Here is a 26,196-nt window from a genome sequence, read left to right on the forward strand (position 1 = left end):
GCGGGAGAGTTGTAATAAGATAATATGTGTTTCTTTTAATCACTGTGACTCCAAAACAAGTAACTAATTATTTTATGGTAAGAGAGTATTATTGAAATCATTGATTTATGAGCAGAAAACTCGAGTTTATTCTAAAATAATAAATTATGTATTCTGTTCAATGAACACTTACATTTAAAAGTACATATTACATTAGAAATACATATTATTTTATGAAGGATATGTATAACATTTATAAATGAGTAGCTGCTTGTGGGAAGCTGTAAGTAATATCGTAGCACCCAATATTAACTCCTCTATCTAGTCACAACACCTTCGTCGTTCAAGCATGATTTCGATCCCTCGTTTAAAAAAACGCAATATACTATTATTAAAAATCCATAAAAAATGCTGCAAATATATAAAAAATATACGATAAACAAAAAAAATTGATTATAAATTAATATATAATACATAAATTAATTTATAATTAATTATATAGATGTCACAGATTTCCAGAGTGAAAGATGCGTATTCATTGCCTGATTGATTTACCCAGTTGGTATAGATTTACCCCATTGTAATGCATTGGGCTTACGCCCATAAGGTTACAACGAATGATAAAAAAATTACAATAGCGTGCAAAAAGCGCACCACCTCTCGAAATCAAAATAATTTGGGACTTATCCGTAATCTTTGGTTAGATTATTCGGCATTTTTATTACTCAATTAGGGGTATGTCTATATTATTTTGTAGCTGCATCCTGACACCGGGCTAAAATAGTTAGTTATATATTTTTTATCATATTGAAGATAAGGTTAAAAAAAAAATACTTTATTAAAATATTTCATAATATAATAAAATAGTTTTAAAAATATGTGTATAAGACTGGCCCTGAATAGAATTTCTTTGAGCTATAATTAAGAAAAAAAAAATCGATCGCACAACTCAAGGAGTCAAAATTATATAAGTCATCGAAATAGTATGCCACGACAAATATTTTTAAAGCTTAAGGGAGTACAACAAAATAATATTATTTTACGTAATATATGATTTTACAATTATGTATTAGAAATTGATAATATATTTTTTTAGTTATTGCTTAAGTTTTACTATTTTATCATTTATTTCCTTCTTTATTATAGGTTAATAATAAAAAATATATATTTTTTATATCTATATAGATGTGTTTTATACCTCGCTTCTGTATATACATTATTTTATTTTTTTGAATCTCCAGCAATTTATACAAATAAGGCAATGAGGTGATTGAAAATTATGGATTATAATCTGGCTAATCTATTTAGCGCTCCAAGTTGTCTGACTTTACGACATACAAGCAGCCTCATTTCTATTTCCAAGTTGTAACTTGTGGTTTAATAGGCAGTAATTTGCTCCCGCGATCCCATAGAATCGAAGATCAGATTCTAGGATGTCTCGAGTGAAACGCGTTATAATAAACACCCTTTTACACAGGCAATTAAGGACATTTTACTCGCGTCATCGTCGGTGTTCGGTTTCTCCTGTCTCTTGGACGGAATTAGCCGCGGAAATTTTAAAACAGAAGGCGCTTGTTTACAAACCCGACGGGCAGAAAAAGACAATAACACTGGTGGTAGTGGCAGAACAACAAACAAATCAAAGGAAATCCACGGGGGTTATAAATCAGTGGGGGAACAAAGGGCGGATAGAGCGGTAAATAAATAGCCAATTAAAGCGCGACATTAAGCGCAGTATCAATAAATAAGTTCCAGTGATTAAATAAACGCGAAAACCGAATTGGAATCTCCCTTTGAATTGGTTTATTTTGGATAATTGTGCAACAAAACCACTGCTGAAAAAAAAAACGTTGGTCTACTTTAAATAAGATCGTGCTGAATTCAATTGTATGTTTATTAGTCTTTCTCTTCGCGTGTTTAACTATAAATATTTCTTTGTACTGTATTTTCACTGCAACATGAAAAGCTCTCGAGATATATAATATAATAGTGAATGACGTCCGGACGGCGGCTTTTGTCACGTACAGCCGGCATATTTGCGCGCGATCGAAAAAAGTGCCAAATAATCGCAATTTTAAAATTGTCATATTAATAAAATTACGCTACTGATAATCATAAAAGATTGTATGGGCACTCACCAATACAATATCAATGAAAACTTTTCGGTCGTAAATATTAAATTTACGCAAAATCTTTGTCGGCTTTTGCAAAATGCCATAAGGCAAAAAAATGATACTTCAGAATACGAACACCACATCTGTGACTATCCTAGAATTTGTCGCCATCGATTCTAAATAAGAATTCGTTATGGTGTGTATTTATAAAAACCGATCTAGGAAAATACATAAGGATATTCGAAACGATTTTTTTTAACGAAATCAAGTACCACTAATTATTTTTTAATTATTTAATTTTATATGAAAAAAAATATAGTAACGATATCTGTTAGAAGAATATACTATCAAAAATATAATTAATCCCTTTTGGTGCCCTAAAATATTCAAAGATGTCAGTAAGAGTCTGTTGAAGTCCCCGATAAGCATGTGGTATTATAACTTTACAACGTGATATGCGTGTTAACCATAGGACGCCTACGCGTTCTCGGTAAACTCAGACAATTTCCGAGAGATTTTAGAGCGGGCAGAACCGAACTCGACTTAAGTAACCCACTATATTCTCCGTCCTTGGCCAACCTTGGCCAACTTCCAGAGAGTGTAGTGCAGGAATAACGTTCGTTCATAAAGCACCAGCTCATCCGCCATGTATCTATAAAGAAAACTCCATTATTCAATCAATGGATTAAGGTGTAATATGTGCATTTAAAAAGTATTAACTATGAAGTATTAAGCAGACAGTGAAATCTAACGATTAGGGCCGCCGAGAGCGAACCCGGGCCCTGGGAAAACAATGATTCCGGGCCTCATGACAGAAATGGCATTTTATATATATTTTAAACATCGTATTATAATTTCTTGAATAAATAATAATAGGTACGTGTTAACCCTTTCTATGCTACAAATAAATATAAAAATTAGTCACCATTGCGACATATTTTCTGAAATCATATTTTATGCGAAATATTTTAATTAGGCATTAAAAAATATTAAAAATATCTACTCGTAATATTTACTTGATAATTAGTTGTGTTTTCTTTGCTGCTCAGTGTTGCCATATAGTGAACTTCTAGTCCATGTAAAAAGCAATAAAATCGTGCCATCGCGGTGGAAACGCTCGATTATCAAGTGTTTATATTGAGACTTTTCATAGCATTATTACGAGTGAGAATCAAATAGAGCACATCCAAACCAAATTTTGCCCAACAGGAGAGCGCAAAAAACAATTATCTCTTCTCAGAAGTCAAAAATCCACGTCAAAAGCAATAAAATCGTGCCGTCGCCGTCGGAACGCTCGTTACCAAGCGTTCCCACTGCGTGCCAATAAAGCCGCTTAAGGAACTGAACAGTGACGTGCTGATGACCGATTACGTGCTACTGCATTACGCATAATTAAATAAATTTGTACTAACAACATAAAATTATTATTAAGCAGTTATTATATAAAAATCTCTCGCGTGAATTTATATAACTTATTTCATAAAATTAAAAATTGGTATAACTTGAATAATTAAAAATTTTATTTTTTACATGTTTTTAAAGCACAAATTATTATTAAATTGTGCCTTTGCTAAGATAAACACTTTTAAAATTATCTCTCAATCATTGCGTAGATGAGCGTGTAGAAGCTACTATCGGCTACCGTAGATTTAACAACACAGTTTTACAGCTTGTCCGAATCGTTTATACAAGAGGTCGTCAACCGTTGTTTGTTTGATGTCTGAATTTATGTGTCGTCGTGTTTACGAGAGATCAAAGCGCGTGCAATGACAGGTGCTACGGTCGTAAACGGCCGCAGACGAACACCATCTTGTGCGTTGACAATGAGCGAAAGAAAAGGTTTTCCCCGACGCTTGACGACCCCTGTTCGGCTTTTCCCCGGTTTCCTGTCAAGATGCGCCGCGTCAGTCACAGGTGTCGCGGCAGCGTCAATTAGTGAGCTTTTATGTGCCGTCAGTCGGCCGATTTACTGTCAATGACAGTGGAATGACAGGTGACCTGTGTGCAGTGGTAGTGAGTGGAACAACGGCGAAAGTGCAAGTGCGTGGCTGCCATTGTTTGTGAATGAAAGCCGGGTCAGATTTCGAGACGGTAATTTGATACACACGGTGCGATATGGTGGTTTTTTGTAAAAATAACGCCGAGATTCATGGAATACTTATATAAGGTCAATGTTTTGATGCAAATTTCATAAGGGTGTACGATAAAGATGCATTCTAGCGCATATGCTATTTAATATATTGTATTGAAATGGCTGTATCAAGGATGAAAGTAAAACAATAAACGCAACAACGAATTTTAGTAGTAAAAATAAATAATAAATAACTTATATTTTTATATACACATATACTATGTACTAAATACCATTTATAAAATAGGTAAAAAATACACGATATATAACTATTTATTAAAATTAGGTACAGATATATATTACAAGATTGACAAATTATAATATGAAAGTAAATTAAATTAAATTAAATTAATAAATTAAAAAAATATTTATCACTATTAACGAGCTTTCCTTTTTTATTTAATATGTTTCAATAATGAAATTTCTAATTAACGTTTTGTACCAATAAAGGGGCATTTATTACCTTAAAAAATACAGCGATTCCGCATGTGACAAGTGCAGGTGTATCGAATATTTACAAATTAACTATGTAACATATTCTATTATTTGAATTAATCATAATAATGCTTATATTTTAAAAGAAAATATATTTACAATTTTCAGTTTCTTAAAAAAATCAGTAATATATCATATAAAAGATAGCAATATATTATATAAAATGGTCAGAATTGTATTAATAGCTTCGTCATAATTATATTATTCAAGATTAGAAAAAAAGCATACGGTCAGAATAAAAATATAGAACGATCATAATTATAATAATGAATAGTCATAATTATATTTTTCTGGATCAGAATAAATATCAAATGGTTAAAATAAAAATAGCCTACGATCAGAATAAAAATATAGGACGATTATGTAAATTAAAAAAATATTATATTATTTATAAATATAAATAGGCAATAAATTATTAATTTTATAAATATCTTGCTCGCACCAAAACTGTTGATCAGAAATTAAGCATCCTATGAATAATTCTCAACGAATGAATTTAATTGTATATAGGACGCAAAAGTATTCTGAACGACGAACGAAGCGGGAATAACGACAGAGCGGCGGCGGAGCTTGGCTTGTTGTGTTGACATTTTACAATGTTGCGAGTCTAATCAAACAAGTTAACCCTAAAACACATTGATAATGACCATGTATTATTATGCTGATCATCTGTCAACATAAAACTGACCTTGAGGTTAAAATACAGATTATATAATATAAAATACATTCTTTGTGATAATAAAAATACGAGCTTGAAATAGTCATTTTAATGCGATTAAGTAAAATGTATAACGTTTTAATTTATAAGTACTTTTATTTACATATATTTACAAAGATTAATAAAAATTTGATTATAGAAAGCAGAATAAAGTACAATTACAACACTAAGCGAGAGATCTACTATTTGATTTATTAATATAGTGAATTCTGACAGTTATTTTAGTAGTCAGTAAGCAGTAAAGAAACATAAATGTTCAAGATACATTTTAAAACAAAAAGTAAAAAATTGTAATAGTAAAAACTATATATGTCTGACTTTTTAAAATACAACAATAATATTTTCACGCAGCTGGGTGAATAGTAAGATGTTTTTATAAAATATAAAAATATTTTTGAGTAATTCACATATATTTATCATTAAATTACAATATTTTTAAATGATTTATGTATTTATCAATTATAATATGGAACACAAACCTTAATTTTAAATAGATTCAAAGAGTACTATTTGCCATAATCTATCATTTTGACAAATTATTATATAACCATGCTTATTTGTTAAATCTAAAAATATGAATTTTGCAGTTTTTGCAAGAAAAATCAACGAAATATAAAAGATAATACTCAATAAAAAATAATATTATTTAAGTAGAATAAAAACATCGTAATGTGACTGAAAAAAATCTATAGCGTTTTAATTTAGCAGCATGTTTTTATATATACAACAATATTTTTGAGCAGTTCATAAATATTTAGCATTAGATTAATATTTTTTAGATGAATATGTATTCCAAATAAATTTTATTTATCAAGATCAATAAACATAGCTAATAGATAATTCGAAAAAATATATCGATGCAATACTAGTTATTTTATATTAGCATATAAATTAATAAACAGAGTGATAATTTTTAACATAAAATAGACTACAATTTTTTTTTATCATTTCTATATATGTACTTTCTAATTAACATTGATTTTGTTGAATAGATATTTTTTATAAGGTAATAATTGATGGTCAAAATGTATATTAGTGGTCGCAATTATGGTTTTTATATTATTTCATACATGTTTCTATGTGAGCCTTTGCTGATTAAACATATCTTAAAAAAGGCTTCTCCATATTTTTCTATGGATTCGAGACATGAAGCACTAAAAAGAGTGTTGAAAATCTGCTAATTGAACTGAAGAAGAAAATTAGTATCAGAATGGATTGCGCAGTCGGATTTTATGCCAGTAAATAATAATAATAGTAATTTATTCAAATATCAAAAGATATTTTTAAAATACTTAGTTTAATTAATTTACTAATAAACATATGATTCAAAATAAATTACCGACTCATACAAATAATTGGGCTGATTTTTACAAAAATGGTCGTGAAAGAAACATTATCAGACGCATAGAAAATAGGAAGAAAGAAAGCTACCAGTCGCAATGATAAGACAAATACAGAAAATAAAATGATAGATGATTTAACAGATTATGAAAATGTCACTACTCTTTATTCATGATTATGCAGTTTCAAAATAGTGACTAAAAAGTCGACTTGGATCACTTCTCGTTAAAATTTGTATTTTTTTAGTTCTATCGTCTGTTAGTTGTCCACCACGGTCCGTTAATGCTTTCGTAATCTATTCAGTCTCGATGACATAACATTTTAAAACGGCTTGAAAGGCGTGCCGTTTTATTTTGACGTCTGTCACCATCGGATTAAGAAACGCTGATTTACAGCAAATCGTTCAAATATTATTTTAAAATTAAAATCATACTTATGCATATTTCGACAAAGCGCCATAATTTAAGCTTCCGCGCGAGATCTACGAATCTGAACAAACAAAAGCACATGTTCGAAAGCTTCGTAAGTGTCCTTTTTTGAGGCGGTGCCGACAGACCGTTCTGAGAAGGACTGGCCGACGGTGTCAGCAGTCCATGACCACTCGGTCTGGCCTGTGCCAACTGTCATTCATCAATTTGCACATGCTCTCCTGACACACGTCCAAATCCGACCGGGAAACTGCGCAGCTTCACCAAGTCGACATAATAACGAAAAAAACGATCGTTAAATATAAAAATCTGCATATTCAACGAGCTTGCGAATACGCATAGATGAATACTAAATCATAATTGTGAGTTGGTCAAGATTGTGAGTTGAAAACAAAAAAAAATCGAGCCCATATTCATCCTCAATCCGACCAAGGATGCGAATCTTTGAAGTCGCGTCAACAAGTCTGTCCAAGATGTGAACGCTCATCGATATAGCATTGGTGAGAAATACAATAGGGTGACCATGTAAAATTAATTAATTCCTTTTTTAATTTAATTTGTTGAGAAAAATGTAAAATATCACTTTCTTAGTTATTTATTTTATTTATATACATATTTAGCGCAAAAACATGAGAGCAGTTTTGGAATCACTCTCCAGGTTAAATATCTGTTTAATATAATATTTAAAAAAAATACCAATAGAATATTACAGGAATTGTTTTATTGATTACAAAATACCAATAACATGAAAATAATACATTATAATTTTTAATTCAATTTCCAACGTATGGTCACCCTACCCTTAAAACAGCCCTGATTTAGTATTGACAATGTTCTCCTATCGGTGTAAAAAAATTCGCGGAAAACACGCAACCTTATTTCCAACACAACGATGATGAGCGTTAACATCTTGGATGGATTATATGTAATATTATTTTTATAAGATCAGTTAAATATTACACAATATAAATTTTAAATTACCAATTACTTTTCAATAACCCAAAGATCATAAGCTTATCGATAAAATTGTCGATTGACCACGGCTAATTACCTATCATTGTGAAATCTATAAAATAATCATTTAAACTACCTTGTTTGACAGTTGTTTTTTTTAAACAAATTGTGAGTATTTTTGGCATAAAAAGTCAGTATATTTTTTTACTGACCATGCGACAATAACAAATTTATAATTATGGTAAAAAAAATACTGATCGCTTATATCGTAGTAGTAGACAATAAATTTATGAATTGACCATTTATTAATTAAAACTACTGACTGTTTAATTAGATTACTAATCAAAATCAATCAAAATTACTGACCCAAAATACAGGTATTATTTTAATATATCAAAATAATGCAATTACATATATAAATAACAAGCGCAAAAAATTATATTTAGTATTTTTTAAAGGAAAAGTTTATAAAGACGATGAATTGTGAAGAACATTTAGAAAACCGTATTGAAAACAAATTCAGAATAGCTGAAATTACTGATTAGAAAAAAATTGTTTTATTGTAAATATATAGATGCAGGCATTATATATTTTAATGGCTTTTTTAAATTAATAATCGTGTTTTTAAATAGTAGAAACTTTTGAATTTAAATTGAAATTAAATCTGTTGGCGTCATTCAAAGTAAACATTTAGGACCCTTGCTATTTTTTTTACCAAAATTACGTTAATTTGTAAATAAAAAATATAAAAAGAGTAAATTTGAGTGAATAACATTTTATTTATTTTTTATTACAAATTTGACTATCATGCCTTAATAGGTTTCCCCAATGCGTCATGATGGCCATTACACAAACAATATTTACGGTTAAAATAAAAAAAAAAACACGGTGCACATCTAAAATAGATAAAACACTATCCCATATATATTTTTCCAGCTTTGCAAGTTATCCCCGAAAACATTGTGTTTGGCAAGGATGTAAGAGGAGTGTTCTTAAGCGCTGACGTCCTGGGCGCAAAGGAATAAGGGACGCGATCGCGACTCTCTTAATAATATTTACTAGTGATTTCTTAACTGAATCGCACAGAAGTGATATCACAGATGGTGACACGGCCATTATATATTTATATAAAAATTCCTATTGATCAGTAGATACACTAAAAATGGTTCGATAAATAATTAGTTACTGAAAAACTCACTAAAAAGCACCGCATGTAAAAAGAAAGAAAGCTTTCGCTACGATAAATATCATATTAGATTCAAACTATCGCGGATATTTTATATAAATAAATAAAAAAAATATCCCCATTTTTTGGTAAAAGTATATTAAATATTAAAAACATACTACAATTTCGAATACTTTCCGGTTAAAGGATTAAATCTCTAACCCAGTAAAATATTCTACTAATAATCGTATCAAATAACTTGGTTCGTCCGTATCTTAATATTATATTAATTCAATATTAAAAAAACACTTGACCGACGGCTCAAGTAGTTACTACCCGTTACGTTCGCTGATGAAAATTCATGGGACATGTAAAATCTACCTTTTATGAGCTCTGATCTATGGAATGAATGTTTGTCTATGTATGTATAAAACGATATTACGACTTCATTTAATAATACATTTGTATCAGGAATATATATTAATAATAATTGAGACCATGGTCTGATAAATTCTGCTACTCCTTTTTACTAGTACTACTGTATTGAGCATGGTGTAAAATAATGTTATCTTCAACTGCCAATTCATGACCGAAGAATACGAAAGATCAGAACGCATCATAAAACGAGAGGTAAAATGCTTAATAGGCCCGCTCTAGGGTCACAGTTTTTGCATTCAACGTCAATAACAATAATTCATCCAAAGCTTACAGGAAGAAAAAAAATTGTCTACCGCTTTTTTAGTCGTCTTTCAACAATAAATCCTCGTTACGCCGAATTCTTTAGTGGGGTGATCGGCGGCACCCCGAGAGTGACGTTATTATTTAGGGGTTTTTCGTCACCAGAGCCGGTGTCGGGTTAAACTCGGTGCCACCAATTAGTGACGGATACGTTTGTTTGATTAATCGCTCCGGTCGCATGTGGGTTATTCGCTACCACTTGAAATCGAAATTTAAAAGGAAGGAGATTTTATACAATTGTTAATTTTATGAGATTATAAGAAATTCTTATAAATATATATTAGGAATATTTTTTTTGAGCGTGAAATAATTACGTGTGTTTCAAAGCATTCAGTCAGTTTTTTTGCTTTCACTAATGCGGCGTAAAAAATGTACGCGCGATAAATTTGTGTCATAGTTCAAGTGAACTATGGCATAGGGTCAGGATGACATATGTTTGGTAAAAAAATGTAATATTTTACCGCGACTCTTCGACAAGACAAACGCATCTGATGGATGTATGCGATTTTTCTTATTTTGACATTTTTAATATATTCCTGTAAACATCTCAATATAAATAATTATATATTTATCAGCATCTTGTCTGTATAAAATTTACATAATTTTTTATTTATGTCATACGTTTTTTATTTAACGATTTTCTTATGGCGCCTTCTATGTCTAGATCATTGGAATTGTGTTAAATATGTATATTGGTGTATGAGCCGGTTATTATGAAAGTGGAATAAGTAATATACGTATATTATGTTTTGAGATAATTGGACTTTTGCGTAAATTTGTTGATTCACGCAAAATTATTTAAAATTTCGAGATGAACTCTGCGACTCGGGTGAAGAACAATATTAATGTTTTTAGAACAAATAATTCCCACATATTTATAAAATTATACTAATTATATGTTGTGAAATTGAGAAGACGTAATTTCTTCGTCTTCCCATTTTAAAATAACTATGAAGCGTTTGTTGCTGAGCGAGTGACCAACGAAGCTCATATATAAATATGTATGTAACTGTAAGCTATCATATGTTATTTATTTTATTAGTTTGCTTAGCTATATAACTAATTGATTATACATCAAATATAAGCAAAACATATGTACATATAAAATATAACATAAACATAAAGAACATATATTAATGCACGAAGGTATTTCTTTATTCCATTGTGGAAACCCACTACATTTTTATTCTGCAAATTGTCCTAGTTGTATTATCATACAAATTTACACATCCGTACAATATTCTCCTGGCCGTAAATATTTTATATAGAAATTATTTACATTAATTTAAATTTAAAAATATAATATATAATTAGGTTTTTTATTTATTATTTCTTCAGTTAAATATGTAAATATAATTATCTAGGGTACATGTACGACGATACTCCCCTAAGGAGTGCTACATCAAATGGTTTGCCTAGTTTACGAACAGTTTCTATTGCTTTATCACCCGTTTTGAACTCGTACAGCAAAATGCTTTTATTTGCTTATACTTCTTCTAACAATAGATCGGAAGAAGAAAAAACCGAAGCCGTGTTTTCGTCAATGCATATAATTGAGAGTTTATCAAGTTTCACAATCGATTTTACACCATTGAACAAGGCGCATCTTTGCTCCCGTTTCCCATAATATATTATTATGGATTTGTAGATTGTTATGTATGGATATCCTTTGGATGTTATTGTGCTGGGATCAGTAGGTGTTGCTTGTCAGCGGACCTTTGTTCGACTATCAAAGAATATCCGCTAATCCACAGTTGGGACCAGAGATTGAAAACCATTGGTTACACTGGGAACAATCGTTGCTTTAAAACAATAAGGTGGCGTGCGCTTGAGTGTCAGTCAATTGGAAATGCTTCAATTACATTAAATGATATAAATTATTTTATTTCACATTTGATGCAAAGTTTAGTGTCGCCGTACATGTACGGTGGTCAATCTTTCACGGTTTCGAGATACCCCAGATAGTTATATGTTTACATAACTAATATAATATAAAAACAATATAATTATATATGTTTTTTTTAATTTGATTCAATATATATTTTATAAAAAATATAGAAATCCTCAGGATTGATACAAAAAATTTCTTCAAAAACTAAATAATATATAATAAATTAATGAAATTTAATAATAATAATGTTAAAATAAATTATTAATAAAAGTAGTAAAACAATTAAAAGCAATAAAACGTTGAGAATCACTGATTTTCCCCCTATAATTTACAATAAATACAATATAAAATAATAATAAATAAATAACAACAGAAATAATTATGGAAAGAATACGTAAAATCACTCACTCTCGGGTGTATACGAACAAATTAATATATATGTATAGATTAACTCACTACTCAAAGGGTTAATATGTTATTACAATGAAATTCTTTGTAACTAATTTCATTGACGTTTCAATGAAATCATATTCGAATACATTTTCATCGGTACTACTAGTAAAAATATAATTTAATTGATAGGCGCTAATAAAATCATTTGCTGTTCAAACCCAAATCTAAATGTATAAACCAAAACCAACTAGGCTTAATTAATTTTAAATATTGTAGTATTTTGTCAAATGATGTGGTGTCACAATTATGTGAATACAGGCGGCCCTCGACTTTCGCACAATTCGCTATTTCGCACATTAAAAAAAAAACTTTTTTTTTATTTTTATTTTTTTTAAAAAACGTTCTGATAGCGATGAATCTCTTGCTTTAATCGGACGTTCGTATGATACAAACAGATCTACGATATGTTCAATTTTACAAAATAAAAATATAATTAAAGAATACGTTCAAAATTGTGGAAAATAAAGATATATTTCCACAATCTTTAATGATATGTTTCCAAAAAAACATGGATGAAATGGAAAATCCTTGTCATCGTAGATCGATGACCAATATCAAAAAGATGTCCCTCCGAGTATTTCAATTATTCAAACAAAAGCTCTTAGTTTGCACAAGGATTGGAAGGATAGATTAAAAAAATATTTTAACACGGTTTTTCAAGCAAGTAACGGTTGGTTTTACAATTTTAAAATGAGGTATTATTTTCATAATATTAAATTTACCGGAGAATCGGCTGATGCGGATAAAGATGCTGCAAAAGAATTTATTTCCTAATTATCCAAAATGAAGATGGAGAATATTCTTCTAGCCAAATATTTAATGTAAACGAGACAGGTTTATTTTGGAAAACTATTTAACAATGAAAAATATGAATAAAGCCTTCACGCACCTTGACAAATTTTTAAATATTATGGAAGATTGTGATCCCAATGGAGAACGCATATCTCAAGTGCGTAGGGCGATCAATAAAAACATAGCATGTTATAAAATACTATATGAAGAAAAGAAAAAGAATAGTGGAAAACAGTTACCTTTTGATAACTTTTCAAAGGAAACACCCGCAAACCCCACTTAAACGCCTCTTAAACATCTTATATTTACTTGTTAAATAAATATTTTAAAATACACACAATTTCATTTTTTTTTACTTCCCTCGACTTTCGTACATTCAACATTCGCACACATTTTTAGGAACCAATTATGTACGAAAGTCGAGGGCTGCCTGTGTAAGTACCATGCAGAAATACACGTACTAGATCAGGCATGGCGAACCTTTTTGGGGTCGCGTGCCAAAAATCCTCAAATATTATTCCTCTATTGTGTGGCGTGCCCAAGGAGTAAAAAAATTACCAAAATAGAAAAAATAAATAATTAATTATTTTTTTAAAACGATTGTCGTTTATCTTAGAAAACATTAGATAATTAATAAAATGAAATAAATTAATAATTCACAGGTTATTTAATCAAGATTTTAATTTTTTAAATTTAAAATTAAAAAATATTTTTGAACTTGGAAATCGTTCGCGTGCAATCCAAATTCTCAAACGTGCCACCTCGGGCACGCGTGCCCTAGGTTCGCCATGCCTGTACTAGATCATCCGTTTGTAAAAAAATACTGATACATTTAACTGGATGAATTAGTGAAATTATATAACTCACTGTAACATATACATATATATATATGAAAATGTTGTCGATCAATGGCAATTCGCTGTAATAATGTGTATAGATCTTTTGAGTATCGACAAATTCCGAATATGTATAAAAGACACGTTTTCCCTTTTTAAACAGTCCTCAAAAATGGAGATGTCAGATTGAAGATTGCGTACGGAATGTCGCTTTCAAGGGTTGAATGTATAATAAAACGAAATGTAATAATCCTGACGCCACGTTGGATTCAGTGGGATTAAGTTTGGGAATCGTTTTACTGAATCAATGCACATTCAGTATCAAACTATGAATACTTTCATAAACAAAAAAAATATACAGTTTTGTTGCCTAAATGTTACATAATTAATATCCAGCAAAATATTCCACTAAGAATCGTGTCAAATGCAGCATGGCTTGCCCGCACACTCAACAGAAAATGGCACATTTAATTTAGTAAAATAATAATCTGCCGTCAACTTCTTGGAGAGTCACCGAGAAGCATCGGGAAAAGATTATCATCCTCGTTGATAAAAAAGATTGCAGATTATGAATATGATATATTATAAGCAGTCCTCTGAGGAGCATTCTCTATCGGGACAAGATTAATCTTGGGATGGTAGAGATAGAGCATCATTCAAGAGACCATGTATTTGATAGAGGCTTGCAGCAGGTAAGTCTAATTCAGCAATATGCTTATGCTTATTTTAAAGGTCGTTTAGATGTGTATGAATATCCGATGGTGAAATCCGTCGAAACAAATGGCTTACAAGACTCGAAGACTCGACGACGTCCGTGATGAACGATCTGGAGTCTGCCTCTCCTGGCTTGTTAATTCCCTGTGATGTCCGGCTACCGGGGTATGACACGTGACAAATGTCACCAACTCGTCCTGGCCTGTCGTCCTGACTTCCTAACTAATTGCACAAGATTCGTCTACATCGCGAGGGTCTAATCCCGGTTATTTATGCGCTTTGCAATGATTTTTGCCCGTGTTGCGCGAATTATTATAGAAATGTCATTTATCTTGTTCTTAGTTTACAACTTAAAAAAATGTTTCTTGGACGGACCAAGAAACGCTAATATATTAAAATTTAGATATATATTTATATAAATAAGACAAGATGTATACTATTACATTTTAAATGTGAGTTATTCAGTATGATATTCATCTGTGAGATTAGGAAAATCTAAGAAAACCTAACCCATGATGATCGATCGAAATTAAAATGATATAGTAATAACTATGGTTCATATGAGATTCAATCCTAGATATTTTAGATATTAGTCACCGATTTATATTATATTGATTGATATAATAGCGCAATACGAAGTCAATTGATCGCATTATTTTTTTATTAAATCGTGTGTTGTAACTTCACAGGCGTAAGCCCAATGCGTTACAATGGTGTAAATCTGTACCAACTGGGTAAGTCAATGAGACATAATAAAATTAAGTCCGGAAATCGGTGACATCTATATAACTAATTATGGATTATAATGTGCAATACAATTCATAATCAATAGATACAGCTGGGTCGGTTTTATTAATAGTGCATTTTTATAAATAAAAATTCGGGTCTGCTGCCACCGGGGCTCGAACCCGCAACCTCATGGACTGCGATATTCCGAACTTATCTGTTGTTAAATCCGTGTAGTTGGCAGGTCACGTGCACGGCACGGCTATTTTAAAATAATTATCCTTACTTTTATATATTGAAAATACAAATTACATTACATTATAAATAAATTTATTTGATGTATAATAAATTATTTTATATTTGGGGTTCATAGCTCAATTAATTAAGATTAGCCACAGAAAAAATATATTGTGCTATAAAATTAACTATTAACAGAATAATAATTTATTCTAGAAAATCATTAGCTTTTTTTTGAATATTCATAACATTATTATTCGATTACCATAATTTATTTATAGATTGTTTAAAATACGCATTTAATAATATGTTTATTTACTTTTTTTTTCGATTAAATATTATTATATTATAGCTAAAAAATTTTATGGACAAAAAACACGCATATTTATTTAGAACGCTTATTAATAAATTAGCATATATTTAATTTATATTGTCTGATTTTATAGAATACAATAAAATGTATCAACTATGTATTATAAAAAAATACTATAATGTGAGAAATAATAGTTAAGAGTAAAATAAAAAAATACGGTAGAGAATGTGGTTAAATAAATTAACTATAATGATTATACATTAGATTAGATTATAAATTAATTAACCTGGGTACGAATCCCTTATGAACCTTAGTGTTGTTTTTAAATTTTATCTTGTCTTAGAGAGATTAGAATTAGTGATTAATATATTTTTATAATTTCAATAGATTTTTACCGATTGTTTTCCTAAATTTTCTTAGTTAATTAAATTGTGACATTTTCCTAATCAAGTTAGTTAATATATATTAGGTATGAAATATTTCTAATAAGAATATCATATAAAGGACCGAATAGCGTCGGCCGTAACGTGTCAGACTTATAACTCTGAAGTTGCGGGTTCGTTGTTTTTATTTGTTATCTGGATATGGTTGCCAAGATTATATATTAATCTCGCTTATCGCTTCTTTCAATATTTTTATAGTTATATATGTATGTACTGACTTAAGCATAATTTACACGACAATTTAAAAACGTGCTTAAAAGAACGTTAAACAATGAGGAAGTAATAATTGATGTCAATTAATTGCTTTCAGCAATTAAAATTTCAATGACATGTGTATATTTTTTAACACCATACATGTTTAATTGTCTCGACCGTCCCATTTCCATATTTTTAACAAATAAAAACTAACAAAGATAAATAAGCGACTATAATTAATTTACATATAGTAGGAAATAAATCTGAGTTTCGCATCTGGTCCTGACTAATTTCGCACATCAAGACCAAAATTATTCTGCAATAAATCTAACGCCTCAACTCGTGTCAGCTTTTTTATTTTATTTATTTGCTACAACATCTTTCAGCTGTAAATTATAGCGCAATTTATATTGCGCAACAAGAAGCTGTTTGATTTGTTAGATAAATATAGTGAAGAATATTTATTACCTGTCCGTGGAATCTGATTCGATGTCTGTTCGAGCCCTTTTCACCTGAAATAAAATAAAATAAATGTTTACAATTCCTGATCAAGATTACCAAGTGTTGATATTTTTATTGTAAGCTTAAAATATTGTTTGTGTACTTTTTTAAAGCCAAAATAAAGCATATATTACAAGAAAACGTCTCTGTGGATAAATAAGAAGAACAACAGCGAAGCGGGCAACAATAAAAAAGTGCAATAAATAAGTGAATAAACACGAAAAGGGACAAAAAGGGCGTATAAATTAAACGATTTATCAGACCGTTTGTATCGGACTATCAGGAATGCTTGGAAGGTGTTGGGGAACCGCAATAAACTAAGGCCAAAACGTGCGAGAATGACAGATTGTGTTGGATACCATATATCTGGGGGTCAGATGCTGTAAACTCGGGGCTCACACAGACACCAAAAAACAAATATCATTTAAAGGTCAATCAATTCTTGAGAAACAAGGCACAGGTGTGGGATGTTTTTTTATTTATTTTTTATAAAAGTTTAAAATAAAACGATTGAACAGCCCTGCATCCTGAGATTTTCTGCTCATTGGTTTGGTCTCGGGCGTGTGTGGCCAGTACGAATTCCTTACACCTCCTGGTTTGGGCCTTTTTATAGTCCTTTAAGAGTATTAACATTATTTCAATCCTCCCTCCCTCCGAGTCCTCTGCGACCGGTCCTAAATTCAACAACGTCATTCAAGGAAGGAAAAGTTGACACAGCGCTTCTCAAACGTCCATAAAAATTTCACAATATTTTCTTAATGAGTATTATTTATTTATGATAAGTTTGTATATATAATTATGGATGTTCATAAAATATTTTGGTAGGGATGACTGAAGACAGTCGAAACATTTATATGTAGTACTATTAATCATGTTTTTCCCCTTCCAGTTTTCGGTTGCAAATATTTTTTCTGTATTAACATAACATTCAATCATTAGAAAGAATGTTTTCAGTTTTTATTATAAAATTTTCGCTGCAATATGATAGGGCGCTAGCCTAATTTGTTACGAGGTAAACGCAATCTACAACTACTAAGTAAGTAATGAGACACCAAACTGAAAGCAAAGTATGTGAATCAGTATCATATATTTATTAATTATAAACTATTATTATAGCTTATAATTAATATATGTCATGTTAAATTATTTTTTACGATATTCCTCCGTAATATAAGACACATATAGGAAAACGAAATCTGTGATGATCGATCAAAATTATAATTATGTAAACAAATAAGTGTTTTATTTAAAAAAATTGTAATGTAATTTATCTAAAAATTTTAAAAGTTTTTTTAATTATTTTATTAAATATTTATATATTTATAATTTTTTTTATTAAATTAATTTGTTTGTGTACGAATTTACTTACATTTTAATTTATACTTATATCAATATCAATAAGTCAATATAAATAAATTGTAGGCGTAGCAAATTATAAAATAAAATAAAAATCGGAGTCGAAGTCAGAGTCAGAGTCGGTAAATTATGAAACGATTCCACAGCCCTGGCCTGTACTTCCTCTTCCGCTTATTTTGTACTAAAACTATAATTAGTTTTAGAACTTTTATTAGGTTAGGTTTTGGTTTGAACAGCAAATTGCGTTTCATAGAAATTTTAGAGCAGTATATAATATCACTTGCGCTAGTAGAAATATAAATCTACTGGTGAAAATATATTTGGGTTTCACTAGTGAAAATATAACTTCACTGAAAAATACATATTCACTGTAACATTTATACATCACATGTAAATAAATAATAATAAGTTTTTAAATGTATATATTACTGAGTATGGAAAAGTTGAAATTATATAATTTTACTAGCATCTGCCAGATTAATTATATTTTCACTACTAAAAATGTATATCTACCGGTGAAAATAATATCGGGATAGATTCGAGACTGTATTTTTTAAGATTTCCATTGATGGATAACCCGAAAATTTATGACGTCATTATAGTTTTTTCCAGAGGGGGGACAAAAGTTGGCCAGTCAGTGGTCGTTTTTTTAATATTTCTATTTCATTAAAATTCATAGCAACTTATTATGACATTTTTCTGGATAAATTTAAGGGGAGGGGGAAAATGTCACTACTTTCCCCTCTTCAAATGACGTTCCTGTATACTGCATGTATTGTATCTCTTATATGAGAAGTATGTAAATGTTTATATTATTACTTAAGGGAAAGTTGAAATCTTATAATTTTACTAGCACTGCAGATAAATTATATTTCTACTGGCAAAAAATATATATCCACTGGTGAATATGTTTTCACTGAAATAACACATTTAAAAAAATATTTTCCGGATAGATTCGAGTTTTTTTTAATTTCCTTTGAGAGATAACCCGAGAATTTATGGTTTAGAATCAGGAAGGGGGGGCAAAAGTTAGCCAGTTAGTTGTTGTTTTTTTAATATTTCGATTTCATTAAGATTCATAGTATTTCATTAAATTCAAGGAGGAGGAGGAGGGAAATGATGTCCTTGAAATTAAGTTTAACAACGTTGGTCGAAACAGATACATGGTCACATAGGTGAGCCAACATCGCAAAGGCTGCACTGTATCCATTGGTTCGATTCTACTAAGTGCTGCTCACAATTCACCAAAACGAAAGAAGCAATCGCCTATAGAATGAACATTGTGATCTAATGTGACAACGTCTACTTGTTTGATATGTTTTAGTGCATCCACCATATAATCCGGACCTTGCTCCTTCAGATTCTTATTTGTTTAGAATTCTCTTTATGGTCTCAATTAATCAGACTTAAACTTTTATCAATATACGTATAAAATATGGATCCGCATCTCTCATTTGAGAACTTTGAGGGCTATTTTCTCACTTCAGAATTATGTTGAGCACCCACAATTTTACATTGCTTTATAATTAATAGCAATCCTGTGGCCACTTTTTGATTTTGGATAGTTTGAGGATCGCAGCCTCACTGGGCATATTCACGATTTGACACGGGCATATAAAATACACGCGACAGCGGTCGTTCCGAGTAGCGCTATCGCGAGACCATCAGGTCACAGGAGGTAAATTTTGTGTTTTACACGAGTTCGTACCATTACCACCACCACCACCTGGGACGTGTTCGTCTTCGTGGCTCTGAATGAATCGTCCGAGAAATTAAACGCCGTGACTCCCAGGAATCCCCAAATCGACGTCAAGAATTTGTCTCGGATCGCCTCGGGTGGCTTATCTCGCTCCGGGCAGTACCGTTTATTTATCGCCGGAGTTCCGATGGGGATTAATCAAATCGATGTATGGATGAGGATCTTAGTTGCTGATCGGTACATCATCAAATCTGTGTTTATTCTGCTTTTAGAATGAAAGTGAAAAACACTTATGAAGCCGCGACCTGCTCAACAAAATTGCTCTTGTCAGAATCGGATTACAGGTGACCCTGTTGAGATTTTACGGTCACGTCCGTCAGTCATATCAGACTATCCGTCTCATGTGACGGGATCGCATGGCAACCGTTTAAGAATTCGAACGCGACCTTTGAAGAATCAGCCAGAACTTGGATTACATTACACGTCTGGGGTAGTCGGCCTAATGTATTTATAGCGAATTTAAAGGATTTCGACGGCAGAGGCGATTGTGAGGTTGCCGGCTATTCATCTGAAGGCAAATAAACATAATTTTCTGAATATTCACCACAATTTTTCGTCAGCAAATAAGTACATATTACATAACACATTAATGACGTCACACGCGACGTTTGTCCTAGTTAGATAAAAAACGCCAAAGAGCTCATCTGCAGCTTTGTCGTGACGTCACGAGCGTCAGGGCAAGCGAGAAGCGCAGCAATTAACTTCAAATATAGAGAAAGAAATATATAAAATATTATATTGAAATAATTACTTTACTGTTTTTTTAGTTTTAGGCTTGAGAAAATGATATCATATATAAAATATATTTACATTTTTCCTCCACCTGAATGTGAAATAATTTATTTAAATATAATATTTTGTAATAACGATAACTGTAAAACCCACAAATTAAAGAGTTTGTTAAGTTGTTTCTTCGTTATTTAAATACAAAAAAAAGTATTATAAATTCGCTTATTTATTTTCATTCGTAATACATAAATAAAAATATTTTACTTGAAATTTAAGTTTCAAATTTTATATATATGTTTATATTAACTTTGTTGTGATGTCACGCGCGTTAGGACAAGCGAAAAACGCAGAAACTAACTGCAAACACGAGGGAGAAAAATAAGTCTTAAATTTAGTAAAATATTTGAAAAAATAATCCTTCTGCGTTTAAAAGAATCTTTCGGGAATAAAATTATTAACGAAGCGCTAATTTTAATATGAAAAAGAGTACGGAATTTTTACTGTTAGATACAGAAAAAGCTTTCGATAGAGTATGGCATAACGGTTTGATTCATAACTTTTATGAAAACAAAACCATTGACTATCTGCTACGATTAATACGCTCATACCTGAAGAGAATAAGCTGTGTTTTTTTACAAAATAATAAGCACTCGATCTCGCGTAAAATTCCAGGTGGAGTTCCTTGGCGAAGTTTTCTCGGGCCGTTCCTCTTTATCTTGTATGCGAACGATATCCCAAAAATAAAAAAATACGCGTTTATCTATGTACGATACTAGTGCTTACGGTCTTAAATCAATCGCGAATAAAATATAAAAAAATTATGGTACTAGCAATTTGTTTACGTAATTCCCTCTTTTTGATGACGTCACACGCGAGCTGTATGCCCTTGTATAATAGTCGGTGGTGGCATATTCCATGTTTTATAACACATTTCTGGGGGTTAATGTGATTTAATATAGTTTAGATACACGCAACATTTTAACTTTAGGAAGTACTTTTTAAATGTGACATATGAATCCACGCAGAAATTTTATGATTTTTAATTGAAACCCGATAATTTATGTGCTTCTTTTTAAAAGCACAATGATAAAGTATTTTATCAGAAACTTTAAAGCTAATGTTCGCGTAGCGAGAAATTTCACGATTGTTTCACGAAAAACGCCCAATTATGGAAGTGAAATGTAAGGTTGTATAATATATAGAATTAATCGTTCAATTACAAACATTTTCTGGACCTGATAATTAAAAATATAACTTAAACGCAAATATAAAAATGCGCCTAAAGTGAAGGGTAGTTAAAAATTTTACGATTTTTTTACATCAAAATTTATATTATACCTTAAAAACTTATTTCTGTAAATATAGAATTGAAAACATTTATGAATGTCTTAGATAGTGTTGTGATTTTTTTTTGTTTTCAATTTTTTAGTGAAGATTAAAATTAATTTAAAAAAATATATTTAGGCGTTCTAATTTTAAATAAGTATATAGCGATTATATTTATATACAACTTATCATATCCTTGAATATCTAACTTATTTTAACAAAAAAAATATTTTGATTTACCTTTAAAAAACAATAAACTAAATCTGTATTTTAATTATGTATTATACTCCAATAATTAGAGTCCTATATACCAACTTTTAGTTTATTTCTTACTTGATCTTTTTGTAATAATTAATTATGATTTATTAAAAAAAAAAACAATATTCCTATTGCGGGATATTGCAATATTTCTATTGCGGGATATTGTAATATTCCTATTGTGGGATATTGCAATATTCCTATTGCGGGATATTGCAATATTTCTACATATATACACATATATATGTATATATCGTTAAGCTATTAGCGAATGTAATAATCAAAACTTTCATTAAAGCGTCCGCGCGTTTATTTCATATTACAAATAAAGCAACAATACATTGTACACATACATTAAGCAGGGTCGAATTCGTGTGCAAAACAGAAATGTGCGTGGAGGAAGCGTGCTGGTGTGTGTTTTTGTGTGTGTGGAAAATATAATTCTTTATAATTTGCAGTGCCAAAAGCTCATACAATAAATACAGGAGTGCCATTATTTATTTCATGATTGTCAAACCTTCGGCTCTAGCATCTTGTCTATGATGTTGACGCATCTGGCGACCGAAGCCGGTGAACCAGCGGTGCTCAAATAGTTGCAAGGCAGTAGGGTCACCATATTTGGCTCGTTTGCTTCAAGGCAACAACAATACAGTACCATTAATTTTAAATGTATAGATTATAAATATGATTCATAACAATAATAATAACATTTCGCATATATGACTTCTGGATCATCCTGTATCGTATTTAAAAAAAATGTCGCCGAATGAGATTTTGCCAGCAACGCTCCTCCTACTTTCCACGCGTATGTGCCATATATGGGATACGTACAATAATCGTTTGTATGATATTAAAAAGCGTATCCTGGGCGCATTGTGCAGTGGCAGAAGTGAACATAATAAACAGGATGTATTCCTGGCATAATGATTTTTTGATATAATCGCTTCTGCGCCATTTGCCAATTGTCGCCATCACCCTAACTATAGATTAAAATCTTTTACAAATCGCGACACGACATTTGGAGTATGTGTTAGGAATACAATAGATTGGAACAGAATTTATTTTAAGAGCGCTTATATCCAACGCGAATGAGATTATAAATCGAATTGTTAATATAACATTATATTAATTATTTCAACAGGTATAAATGATTTATGATATTAAAGTAAATATCGTACCTTGAGTCGAGTCTAAAATAATCATAAAATTCGGAAGTTTTCTGCGTATCAAACAAAATACTATCATAGTCGAATAATTTAATTTTGTAGCTTACATTCCAAAAAATAGTGCCTCAATTAAAATGAAAAAAAAACAATCTAATTTTTTTTTAAATATGCAAAAATATAGTCAAAACCTAAGCTTTCTCTCTAGTAAAATAGTAATGAAACAGTACAATTTTACAAGTATATATGTATGTATTTGAATGATGTTCAAAATGGTTCGTCCTTTTTGTTCCCACTATTTTTTAACGATTATCTCGCAACAAACCCGATTCCAACAGATTCGACTACATCGCCCGAAAATAATTAAAATTGAACTTTTTTTTACTATTTAAGTCTTCGTGAAATGCTGCGAATGTTGAGAATGGAATGGGTCATTTCTGTCTGAATTTTATTTGTGAATAGCGGTACTTAACTATATTTTGACGGTTATTTCGAAACATGTTTGTGTTAAATTTGTACACATTTTATGAAAAGTTTTAGTATTTACTATGGGTTGAAACGCGAGGTGGTGCAGGCGTGATGTTTATTCAATTATATTTAATTTGTTCATCAAAGCAGTAAATAAACTTTATTTTTCAATTTCCGACAAAAAATCTGCCAACACTTGTTAAAATAAGTGTTGGCAGATCTGAAATAGTTTATTACCTCATTGAACGTCTAGTGATTACTACAATACATATCACTACATTGATAAAAAAAAATGCGAGGCACACATTTTCATTTTTTCAACGTCATGACTGGATAAACAGTTCGTTGAAGAGGTTCTAAAAAACTTAAATTAAAAGCTATTTTATAATATTAACCAAGATGATTTATTTATTTGCTATTTTATAACCGAAAAGTGATGGAAATTTAAACGAGAACCTTTATTATTTTCAAACATTTGAATTCTTTGAATGCGCTATTATGATTTATATTTGTCAATTTTTATGTGACATATAAATAAATAATTAAAATATAACAAATAAATATCTGTGATTTTAATTTGATTGTATTATGAATACTATTAACGCTAGTCTATTTATTTATTACGTGCACTTAAATTTCCGACCTGTGATTGGTCGTACGCCACAAGGGATAGACCGGTACGTGTAAATACACAGGGCAGATTTGGTTTTATCGAGATACGTTTATCGATGTTATTATATTATTGCTATAGTTATATATATATTTTAATAATTAAAATCCTTGCCTTGCATTACGTGCATTTTTAATTTATTTTTAAAAATAATACAGTTTTATTTATTTAAAAATAATACAGTTTTATTTATTTAAAAATAATACAGTTTTATTTATTTAAAAAAAAAGTTTTAATTTAGCACTGTTCATTTGTTTAACTTATTATAATATTTGCTTTACGTAGTTTTTAAATTTTATTTAATATGAAAAAAATGTCTTATTTATTCAGTTCTGTTTTGAACGAGAATGTGAATTTTGCGTTTTTATTGCAAAAACTGATTATTTTAATTTTAAATTAAATTTATTTTATGCTATATTTTTTTTGTCAATCTTTCGTTGTAACATGACATACGTTAACCCAATGCGATACAATGGCGTAAACATAAAACACTAGGCTTAAATCAGACATTTTTTATTAATTATAAAATATTATTACGGCTATGACTATTTTAAATATCCATCATAATATTCATCAATGAGTCTAGGAAAATCAAGGAAAATTTAATCTGCGATTTCTGATCAGAATTATAATTATAATAATCACTAATTTTGATCTTCCAAACATGATATAATTTTAATAACACTGGAGTTCAAATGGGGTTCGAACACAGGTATTTTAGGTATTAGCCACTGATTATACCCCTGGTATATCGTGCTGTTTATATTCTATGTACAATATATTACATATGCAATTAAAATAAAAGTCATTAAAGCAAATATTTATAATAGTTTTAATTAAAAATGAAAAGCAAATCAGCAATATAGAAATTTTAATATGTTTCTGTAATCACAATTCAAGAGACATAACAAATACTATTATAGGAGCAAAATTACATTATTTAGTAAATAAAACACAATATGAAGGAAAAATACTAGAAAGATTTTGAAAATGCGAGCAACATATTTTTTATTATTATTATAAATCTGACTATCATGACTTGATAGGTTTCTCCAATGCGCCATGATGGTCATTATACAAATAATGATTATATCGTTATTTATTAAATACGAATTAAATTAAAATTATAGTGCACACCTAAAATTGATGAGCACCGTCTCAAATATTTTTTTATAGCTCCTCATAACTACTGCCGAAAACATCCATAGAGCTGGATGGCTCGTGCAAGAGTCCTGGACACGATGGTCAAGAATAAGATACATATGATTAATATTAGGCATGGCGATAATTTAAGGGTAAAGCA

General features: G+C 30.3%; 1 protein-coding gene across 2 annotated transcripts in view; it reads right to left on the bottom strand.

The window, feature by feature from the left end:
* Window positions 1–26,196, bottom strand: part of eya (eya transcriptional coactivator and phosphatase 2) — a 49,286-nt gene that overhangs the window by 13,648 nt on the left and 9,442 nt on the right. Inside the window, exons 2-3 of one of the 2 annotated variants that reach the window (XM_088193163.1) lie at window positions 23,110–23,222; window positions 17,132–17,175 (exon numbers count right to left, since the gene is read on the bottom strand). In XM_088193163.1, the coding sequence (XP_088049289.1) occupies window positions 17,132–17,175; window positions 23,110–23,208 (143 nt within the window). In that variant the 5' untranslated portion in view covers window positions 23,209–23,222. The remainder of the gene's footprint in view (window positions 1–17,131; window positions 17,176–23,109; window positions 23,223–26,196) is intronic. The other variant, XM_088193164.1, reaches the window with a different exon arrangement.

Source organism: Plectrocnemia conspersa, unplaced genomic scaffold (assembly GCF_051122295.1).
Source record: "Plectrocnemia conspersa isolate PC_06_02 unplaced genomic scaffold, ASM5112229v1 ptg000009l, whole genome shotgun sequence".
Lineage (NCBI taxonomy): Eukaryota > Metazoa > Arthropoda > Insecta > Trichoptera > Polycentropodidae > Plectrocnemia > Plectrocnemia conspersa.